The sequence below is a fragment of the Taeniopygia guttata genome, chromosome 1 (assembly GCF_048771995.1).
Source record: "Taeniopygia guttata chromosome 1, bTaeGut7.mat, whole genome shotgun sequence".
In the NCBI taxonomy this organism is placed as follows: Eukaryota; Metazoa; Chordata; class Aves; order Passeriformes; family Estrildidae; genus Taeniopygia; species Taeniopygia guttata.
Window position 1 is genome coordinate 61,875,867 of NC_133024.1, and position 10,280 is coordinate 61,886,146.

Genomic DNA, 10,280 nt, shown 5'->3' on the forward strand with positions numbered 1-10,280 from the left:
GCACAGGGGAGCACAGTCACTGGCCTTGGCACGGGACAAGGAGCTAGTTTTGCCTGACTTTTAATCCTGGCTAAATCACTGAATCCCCTCTGTGATCTCTGACATGTTAGAGAATGTAGATATAGAAAAGTCCTATTAGTCCACGTAATCCAGTTCGCTGCAATACAGGATTAGCCTGTAATCTTTATTCACTGGTATTTTGTGGGATGGAGCTTCTGACACGCTACCTCTGGTACACTGTTCTACCTGTAGTACACTGCTGCTGCTTGTACTGCATGGTGTTCTCACAGCCAGGAAAGTCTCTTGATACATTGCATTAAGATTAAAGTATTAAAATAATATATCATATTTTTGTCCATATAATGAAGTGCAGCATTGGAAAATAGGTCTTCTAAATCTTTACTCATCTGAAAAAAATTATCAAGGGGAGCAGTTCCTCCTGTAAACAGCTGTTCAGAAATAAGCAGTATTAGTGCTGTAGCTTGACCTGCCCTGCAGGCAGCCATTCTGGGGGCAGGCTGTGCTTGCTCTCTTCTCCCCACCATCCACCATTACCACCTGCCAGGCCAGCTGGGCTTGACCAGGAGCTGTGGTCCAGGAGGAAGATTACCAGCAAATACTTTGAGTGAAATGAAGTACCTCTATCTGTCTGCAGGAACATTAAAATAACTAGAAAAAAAAGTTTTAAAATAGCAAAACCCTAAAACTAACATCTTACCTAAAGTGGGTTGTCAGCTACAGTGTGTGTTCTCACTGTAGTACAGCCCAAGGACATAAAAAACAATTCAGCTAACTAACCACACACAAGAGTTTTTTCAGGGAAAGCTGAATTGCTCTCCAGACCCCATTGGCTGTATTAACTAGACAGCTAAATCTTATTTATGATGTCTGTGGGCTCTGCCTGACATATGTGTGGTAGACAGGTGGTGTGGCCTGCACAAGGTAAAGGTACTGGCCCCGGAACTCTCTGCAGTGCAAGGATAGATCTGTTGCCAAAATGATTTTGGGGATTGATTCATTGAGCATGGTGGTTGAGTTCATGTAGTGTATCTCATAACAGAGTTACTGCAGAGAAAAAAAATAGTAACTTTGGTTAATGCTAACAAAATATAATGTAGAGTGTTTTCTTGGTCAAACAGATCAAAAGAGTGCAGTGATATATCTGTTTGTGGACTTTCAGCATGTCAGATTCTTATTTCTGAGCTATCCAAAACTGTCTTTAGTTAAGAAACAGCTGGTATTTTCTTTGTGGACAAGCTTTTTATCTTGCAGAGTAATTTTTAAACAAATTGGCTCCCATATTGCACTAATAAAATAATGTTATTTGTAGAGGTCTAATGTGATTTCTGGCTAAAGTTTTGTTGACAACTGACTCATTACATTTGACTCTTTTGTCCTCAATTTCTTCATTCATATAATTCTTTATGACATTAAGGGAAACAGCTTACTATATTACACCGAAATAGGCTATGAATTAATACACCTTATTACAGACATATATATATATATACACACATACATATATATAGTATACATATGTATATTTACTCATCTACAGCATCTAAATGAACTTCTATGGTTTGGCTGTCCTATAAACTCTAGTAAGAGATCATGAAAGAACCAAGCATTTTTTACAGATGTGAAAATCCTTTTTTTTTTGTCTATAGAATCACTTCAATAAAAGCCAGAATATGGCTATGACAGATCTGGGTCACTAAGACAATGTGATGTGCACTAGCAAGATGTTAGAAGCATCAGTGTGTGGAGCTCTTTTAGAGACTGGGTACAAAGAACCTCCTTAGTTGCCAGGTTTCAGCTCTTTCTGTCATGTCATATAATCTGTTTGGTAAAATGAGCAGGCTCTGTCTTTATCCATTACTCACCCCAGAAGACTCTTCTCTTTCTGTTATTATCAGAAATATTTTATTACTTTGTGGTTCTGTTTTTTTAATGGATAGTTCACCTTCTTTTTTTTTTTTTTTCTTTTTTTTTTTTTCCTGTGGCTCCCTCATTTTCAGTTCAAATTTATTCTTTTTCACATAGATGTGATTGGAATCATGTGCAGTATTCCAGATGAGGGATAACAGTGTTGTCCAAAGTGCTTTTTCAACTCACTTAAGACTGCCCAATACCATGCTGTGACAACCTTGTTGCTTTAATAGCAGAAAGAGATCGGGATACCCAGTTCTTTCTCCTCTCCTTTTTCCAACTGACAAGGCCCATGGCTGAGATTATTGTTTATTCTTAAGGGTATGATCTTGCACTTTGTCCCATTAGTTCCTGTCTCTTTTGGAGCAGAGATCAAGCATTGTGTATTATGCAAGAAATTCTATTAAGAAGACTTTAAATTAAACTTTTTTGAAGGCCGATTTCTAAAAGCCTCACTGAAATAAGGGCAAAGGTGAGAAACCTTACGTTTGCTCAAACACAGTCCAGTTACCTAGACATCAGTTCCATAGGAAAGCTACTTTGCTCCAGTTCTTTCTTGAGAAGGATGTTGGGTCATCATTTGTCACAGCTGCTTTCCCTGTTCAAATGCTTGAGTATCTGGTGGGTAGGCAACTGAGACTGAGATTCAGGTCCAGATTTGGATCATAACCATGAGTTTGGGTCTTCAATCTAGGTATCTACAAGCAAACTGAATGTGTGTCTGTAATGTCACTCTGAGCTAGTTAATAGAGCTTACAAGGTAGGGAAGAAAATGTGCAGGAGACGAAAGAGTTAGTAAATTTCCATTGAGAAGATAGAATGAGCAAGCTTGCTAAAGGCTTTGTGATGCTTTAAAGGAGGAAAAAAAACCAACAACAACAAAAAAAGTAAGAAATAAATGAGAAATTATAATTATATAATATACTTTTTCCATTTCTTAATTTTTTTCTTAAGCTGTCCACTAAGGTAGTAATGTTGGAAGACAGAATATGAATGAATCTGAATAAGCCAATAGGAAGCAAGAAATTCAAGCTAGCGTAATTCAGCCCACAAGGCAAAGCTTCTCTACCATTTATTCTTGTTGTCTTTGAGGCTCCTTATGTAAATATTTGGGATTTTGGCAGGGTGGTTTGTCTTTGTTATTGCAGTGAAACATTTGCTGCAAGCATACTGACTGAAGTCTGCTTCGTAATTATTTGCAGTAGCAATTCAGCAATGGAGACTTAAAGCTGCAAAACTGCCAATTTTGTATTAATGTGATCCTCTTCTCTCCCTCTCCCAACTGCAGCAAGCACACAGTTGGTGTAGGAAGTCTGCAAAGCAGAAGAAGCAACCATATCCATCTGTGTCAACAGATTCCCACTTCACCACTCTGCCAGCCTTTCTTCCTCAGAGCCACCGGTCTGTCTCTGAGCAGCCACAAGAAACGGGTCAAAAAAAGGTGCATCACACAAATGGCCTTGGTCATTATCTTGGTTTCTCCCAGCAGGACTTGAGAGACAGTGATCCAGGAGACTTCACACACAGATCCAGGAGTGCCTCCAGCATTTCTTGGTCATTTCAACGAAGCAAATCTCTGTTCTGCTTGCCCACAGTGAACTCCTCTTCAGCACCAGAGACATTTCATTTCAGTGAACCATTTCAGTTTTTAAACACTGGGTCACCTGCAACCAGGTTAAAAACATGGAAATGCAGCCCCAAGCTTAACATTGATGACTTGGAAGGTGCCCAAGAGACTGATGTGGACACAGGGATGAAGCTGTCCTTCTCAGACCTGTCTGTGGTTTCTGCATATTCTGCCCTTAATGGATTTTGCAGTGAGTTGGAAGACTCTCTTCCATCACAGAAACAAACTGTCAGTAGGGCTAAACAGGCAGCCACTGGTGGAAGGCCTATATCAGCCATGTGCAATGCTTTTAAGTCAGTTGATGGTTCTCTGCCTTCTCTTTCAGAATGGTCTTCCAGCTCTTTCATGTCAGCATCTCTCTCCAAGCAACACAAACAGCCCTTGAGAGCAGCTCCCTGTTCTCTGGATGATCATGTTTGCCCAGCTTCACCAGTTAATGAAGAAGAATTTTACATCTGAGGTTTCTCTAACTTACACCTTCCAGAAGAAATGTGTTCTACTTGTGAATGACAGCTCAGGGTCCACCCTGAGCTTACAGAAGGTTCCTTGCTGAGGAGAAGGTGATGCAGAAGTGTGTCAAATATTTGAAGAAAATACTCAGAACCATCTGAGATTGGCATTCCCAAACTGGGTACAGTAAAGCAGTCTGAGATTGCACCCTGTGTTTTTGTAGTGGAGGATATGATCAGCACAGAGGCTTTTGCACAGCAGCACAAGGTGGATGTTTTCTGACCAGCTCTTGGACTGATGGTGGAGGAAATGCCAGAAGAGGCACATAGTATTCCATTTTAATTTGGCAGAAAATGAAGACTAATTTGTAAACCAAACTGCTTTAACTTTTCTGAGAAATTTCCTTAACTCAGGAAAGGTGGGAAAATAAAGGGGTCTTACTTCTCTTTCACAGATTCCAAAGGCAGCCCTAAGCACAGCAGGTCCCAGCAGCACAGCTCCAGTAGGGTCAGGAAAGAAGTTTTTTGTGACAAAGCAGTTTCCTTCCAAACTTCCAAGCTGGTAGTGGTGAGGTGGGGCAGAATCAAACAAACATCAAGGTTGGAAGAGGTCTTCAGGATCATCTAAGTCCAAGTGACAACCTAGCACTACCATAATCACCCCTAAACAATATCCCCCAGTGCCACATCCTGTCACCTCTTAAATACTTCTAGACACTGACCCTACCAAATCCCTTGACAATTTATTCTAAGGTCTGACCACCCTTTCATTGAATAATTTTTTCCTAATATCTAATCTGATCCTCCCCTGGTGCAAGTTAAGCCTGTTTGTTCTCATCGTTGCACTCAAGATATGGCAGAGAGACCAACCCCCACTTCACTGCAACTTCTTTCCTGGTAGTTGTAGAGATCAGTGAGGTAATAACCCCTGAGCCTCCTTTCCTCCAAACTAAACAATCCCAGTTCCCTCAGCTGTTCCTTATCAGACTTTTGCTCCAAACATTTCACCAGCTCCATTGCCCTTCTCTGGACATGCTCCAGCCCCTCAATGTCCTTCCTGAATTGAGGGGCCCAGAACTGAACACAAGGATTCAAAGTGCAGCTTTCACCAGTGCCAAGGTGTCAGTCTCTGCCCTGGTCCTGCTGGCCATGACATTCCTGATACAGGCCAGGATGCCATTGGCCTTCTTGGCCACCTGGGCACATGCTGGATCATGTTCAGCTGGCTATTGACCAGCATCCCCAGGTTCTTTTCCAGCCACTCTTCCCCCAGCCTGTTGCTATGCATAGGGTTGTTTTGGCCCAAGTGCAGGACCCAGCACTTGGTTCAGCATACTGAGCTCCACAAGACTGTCCTCAGCCTATTGATCCAGCCTGTCACAATCACTCTGGAGAGTCTTCCTGCCCTCCAGCATGCCCTCCCACCCAACTTGGTGTCATCTGTGAACTTACTGAGGATGCACTCAATCCACTCATCCAAATCATCAATGAAGACGTGAAACAGAGCTGAGCCTTGGGGAACACCACCAGTCACCAGCAACTAGCTGGATTTAGTTCCATTCACCACCACTCTTTGGGCCTGGCCATCCAGTCAGTTTTATTGAGTTAAGAGTCCACCCATCCAAGCCATGAGCAACCAGTTTCTCTCAGACAGTGCTGTGGGAGACAGTTTCAAATGCTTTCCTAAAGTCTGGGTAGACAACACCCACAGACTTTCTCTCACCCTCTGGGTGGATCACCTTGTCATAAAAGGAGATCAGGCTGGTCAAGCAGGATTTATTTCTCATAAACCCATGCTGGCTGGGCCTGAGCCCTTGGTTGTCCTGTACATGCCACATTATGGGACTCAGGATGATGTACTCCATGACTTTCCCCAGTGCCAAGGTCAGGCTGATAGGCCTGTAGTTCCCCAGGTCATCCTTCCAGCCCTTCTTGTAGATGGGCATCACATTTGCTAATTTCCTGTCAACTGGGAAACCAGAACTGCTGGAAAAGGGTTGAAAGGGGTTTGGCAAGATCTTTTGCCAGCTCCCTCAATGCTCTCAGGTGCATCACATCAGGGCACATAGATGTGTGTCTAACTGGGACAGAAGTTCATTAACCCTTTCCTCACAGATAATGGGGACTTCAGCTCCTCATCCCTAACTTTCAGCTGTCATTGCTGGGTATGCTGGGGGCAGCTGTTTTTGGTGTTAAATACTGAGGCAAAAAGGCATTAGGTACCTCAGGATTTTCTTCATCCCTTGACGCTGTAATACCCTGTGCATCCAGCAAAGAATGGAGACTCCTTAGCCCTCCTTTTGCTGCCAATGTATTTATAGAAACTTCTTCAGAAGAAGTGTCGCTCCTTCCCCAGAGAAGAGGAAATTCCACTGTATCTTTTGACAGACCAGAATGCAGAAAGTGCCAAAAGGGAAACCTTAGAGAACATTTTCAGCCCCCTCACCCAGAAAGCCCATCCTGTTCAGCTAGGAGGGAGCCCTCTGGGCTGTTTTCTGAACCACTTGTATAGACAGTGATAACCTGAGTAAACCATGTTTGCTATTGCTAACTCAGGCAATACACCTTACCTTTTTGGAATACAAACCAAGAAAGATAACACAGCATTTTTATATATTGCTACACCATTAGACCCAAATAAAAGACAGCTCCCTGCTTTTAATGGGTTATTACTTTTCTATTTAAAATAATTGATGCAGAATCTTCTTCATATTTCCAGTGCAAGCATTCTTCTTTCTGGATAAAACTTATTTCTTCTTGAATACCTCTCCCCAAAGGGAAAACAAGTCAGATTTTCTGGCTTTCAGAAGATATTTTTAAAATGTGCATTTTTGATAACCTGCTTTGTTCCAATTAAATTGGTATTTAAAAAGAAAAAAAAAAAAAAGTAAGTGAAAAGCTGCTAATATGACAGCTAAATACCTTCACCAGGATTTAAGTCATATCAACAAATTTTATTATGTGTATTATGAAAAGTTGTATTTTTGGCTGACAAGTGTCACTGATCACAGCTCTGGTTGAGCCACTGGGGAAATTACGATGTTAAAAGGTGTGTGTATAATGCTGGATGTAACCTATATATAGGTGTAAATGCTGTAAATGTATCATGATGACATTGTGGTGCATGGAATAAAAAACTCATTTTCAGAGAAAGATATTTGCTGTATTGCCAGGTAATTTTAAGCAAAATAATTTCTGCTTTGGAGGGGGAAAAAAAAATGTGGAAAAGCACACCATACTGTAAATAATAGTTACAAAAAGTGGAACCACTCCCCTGGCCTGTTTCAGTAAGTGCATGGTTTTTACAAATTATGCTGGAAGAAACTCTAGAGGAAAATGAGTGCAGTTTTTAGGGGAGCAACCTTCAGCCTGAGTCCAGAAGAAACCAGAGGGATAGACAAGGCTTTTTCTTCTGCTTTTATTTTCTTCATGCAGGAGAAAAGGCAACAAAATGAAGTCTCCTCTCTATAAGATGCTGTCATAGCATTTACCAGGGGTAGACTTTATCTTTTGTGCTAAAGACAATGAATAAATAGGAAAGTCTATTAAGGTAAAGAGCACAGACGAGTATCAGCCCTCTGCCCTCGAAAACTGTTTAGGCTTTCTGCAGTTCTGGGTAAACTGTTCTCTTTCTGGAACCAAAAATAGCACCGAGGAAGAATTTGTCATGGTGTGTTTACCTGCTCTGTGCTTCTTCAGACCCCACACAGTCTTTCCTCTGACTGTTGTGACCTTTAGATCAAATCCCTTCCTGGAACATGTGAACCTGATTTATCTAAAGTTGTATTCCCATGTTATTTTATGTACCCTGCCAAAATATATATAAAACACTATGAAGTCAGACTAGCCACTTTTTCCATCAGCTTGCATTTCACCATACAAACAGTGATGCCCAGGACAGTCAGCATCCACAGGTTTAAATTTATGCTTCATCATTTTCTGTCCAGAATCGTGGTATTTTTCACAATATTTTAATAATACAGAAAACATTTGATCTGGACATGAAATAAAAAACTCATTTGAGCTGATGTAGCTGTCTGATCCTGGCATCGTGCCAACACTCCTGACAAAAAGCTGATTGGGGTTTTTGATGAAGAGGACGCTCTGAACCATTTTTCTGCTAAGGCATGCCTCTGGAAGGAGTCCATCACACCTGGGGGCTGTCGCCTGCTGCAGCAGGAAGCACTGGTATTGGAGGTCCACAGGGAAGCACAGGACAGCTCAAGTGTCAGTCATGACATTTGTGTGTGTTATTAACCAGCAGCTCCACAAGCGTCTCCGCTCCAGATTTTGCCAGATTAATCCTGATGGGAAGAGAGCCAAATGAGTGTCCACAGACTCTGCATTTGTACTGTCCCCACTGGTTCTGTCTCTGTTCTGTTTACTGATATCTAACTAGAGATTAAAGTTTTAATTGTTTACATTGATGGTGCTTGTAACCAAATCTTGTGAAAAAATGAGTGTCCTACTGTCAGGAAAAACAGAGGTGATAGAGTACAGAAAACTTTCTGTCTATATAAAGATTATGAAGTGTGTTTCACTGAAGGTAGGCTTCATTAATTCTCTTCCCATTATTTAAAAAGGGGCTCATCTCTTCAGAGACTTGAATATGCACAAGTTTCATGGCATTTACTATTGATTTGGTTAAATTATCAACAGTGTATTTTGAGAACTTCAGGTTTTTCCTAAACTTTCTCTCCTTCTCACCCCAGAATGCACTGCTTTTGTGAAATAAAATAGAGATGAAAAGTCAACTATACATAAGCTTTTGTGTGTTCATTTATAAAGTATTGCAGACTTACAGAGTATTTTAACTAGGCTGCAAAGTGACTGCAGTGTCACAAGCTCTACGGCTTTTGGTGGTGTGTGTTGGTGGGATAATTACAAAATAAACACAGCAAAAATATTTTTTGTTGGACTCAGGTTTGCCTATGCAGACTGGGTCTTTTGCTTCTCACTGTGGTGTTGTAAATAAATTTTCTCTAGTAAGGCTGAATGATAAAATAGGAGCTGTGAGTTACCTTTTCATAGATATTACATATTGGCAATCTTGCATGCTCAAATCCCATCTGGGTTTGTTTGATGTACACTGGTCCTCATAATCATCCTTTCCTCTTATTTTCATCAGTGTGTGCTGTTACCTATAATGCATTTCTTTATTCCTCCCATGGGACATGTCTGCATATCAGGATTACATTGTATATGCAAAGCTGTGTAGGTTTGGCTTTGTTTGTTTTTTATGATTTAACATTACAGGGTTTATATATGTTTTTATGGCACTTACAGAGCTGTAGAAACATCAGGAGTTGGAAGAGGCCTATGGAGATCATCTAGTCCAAAGCATCTGCTGAAAGCAGGCGCAAAGCTGCTGAAGCCTTGAGCTTTGGAGTTAAATCAAGTTGTTCAGGACCTTGCTGGGTCATACTTGAAAATATCTAAAGGTGGCAATGTCATGGTGTCTCTGGGCAATGTGTACCATGTTTACGGCTGTAATGGTGAAGAATTGCTTCCTAATCTGCAGTGAGAATTTCCCATGTCCAAAATTGTGATCTTTCCCTCTTGACTGAGCACCTGTTAGAAATCCAGGTTCTGTCTTCTCTATAATACCACTTTAAGTGCTGGAAGACTGTAGTTTCTCCTGCAGCCATGGTCTTCTCACTCCCTGACCCTGACCCTCTGAATTCTCTCACGTTTGTTGATATCACTCTTGTACTGACGATCCCAAAACTCTACACAAATGTATGGATATGGATGATGAGTGCTCAGATGCCAGGAAGAAGAATTTCTGTCAACCTGATGGCAGCTCCCTTGCTTCAACCATCCAGTATCCTGTTGGCCTTATCACTGTAAGGTTGCCCTGTTTAACCATGTCTAGTTTGCTGTTTACTGGGACCCCAAGGTCTCTTTCTACTCCCTAGCCAGGAGATGCTTCCTCCTGTGCTGGTTGTATCAGGTTAGTCCATGCCAGGTGCTGGGCTTCCATTTGCTTCTATTGAGGTTCTCACTGGCACCTTTCTCCAGCCAGTGAAGGTCTCTCTCTGTGAGTGGCAGCCCTGCCCTTCAGTGTATCAGTCATGGCCATCACATTGGCCAGTTTCTGTTGCACTGGCAGTGGGTAGCTCATCCAGCCCCATGGACTTGTGTATGTGCAGCTTTCTGCATCCTTGACTCAGTCTTCTAGTGTGATTAGTAATTTTCTCCTCAGAACTTTGCTAGATACAGATGCATGGCAGATACAAGTGACAACCTTGTGACTGGAGACAGAGGTTTTTCCA

The 10,280-nt window shown here is 41.6% G+C and overlaps 1 protein-coding gene across 1 annotated transcript in view; it reads left to right on the forward strand.

Annotated features, from left to right (window-relative positions):
* Nucleotides 1-8,763, forward strand: part of FAM124A (family with sequence similarity 124 member A) — a 43,589-nt gene extending 34,826 nt beyond the window's left edge. Inside the window, exon 4 of the mRNA XM_012569669.5 lies at nt 3,218-8,763. Within this exon, the coding sequence (XP_012425123.5) occupies nt 3,218-4,015 (798 nt within the window). The 3' untranslated portion in view covers nt 4,016-8,763. The remainder of the gene's footprint in view (nt 1-3,217) is intronic.
* The last annotated feature ends 1,517 nt before the right edge of the window (nt 8,764-10,280 follow it).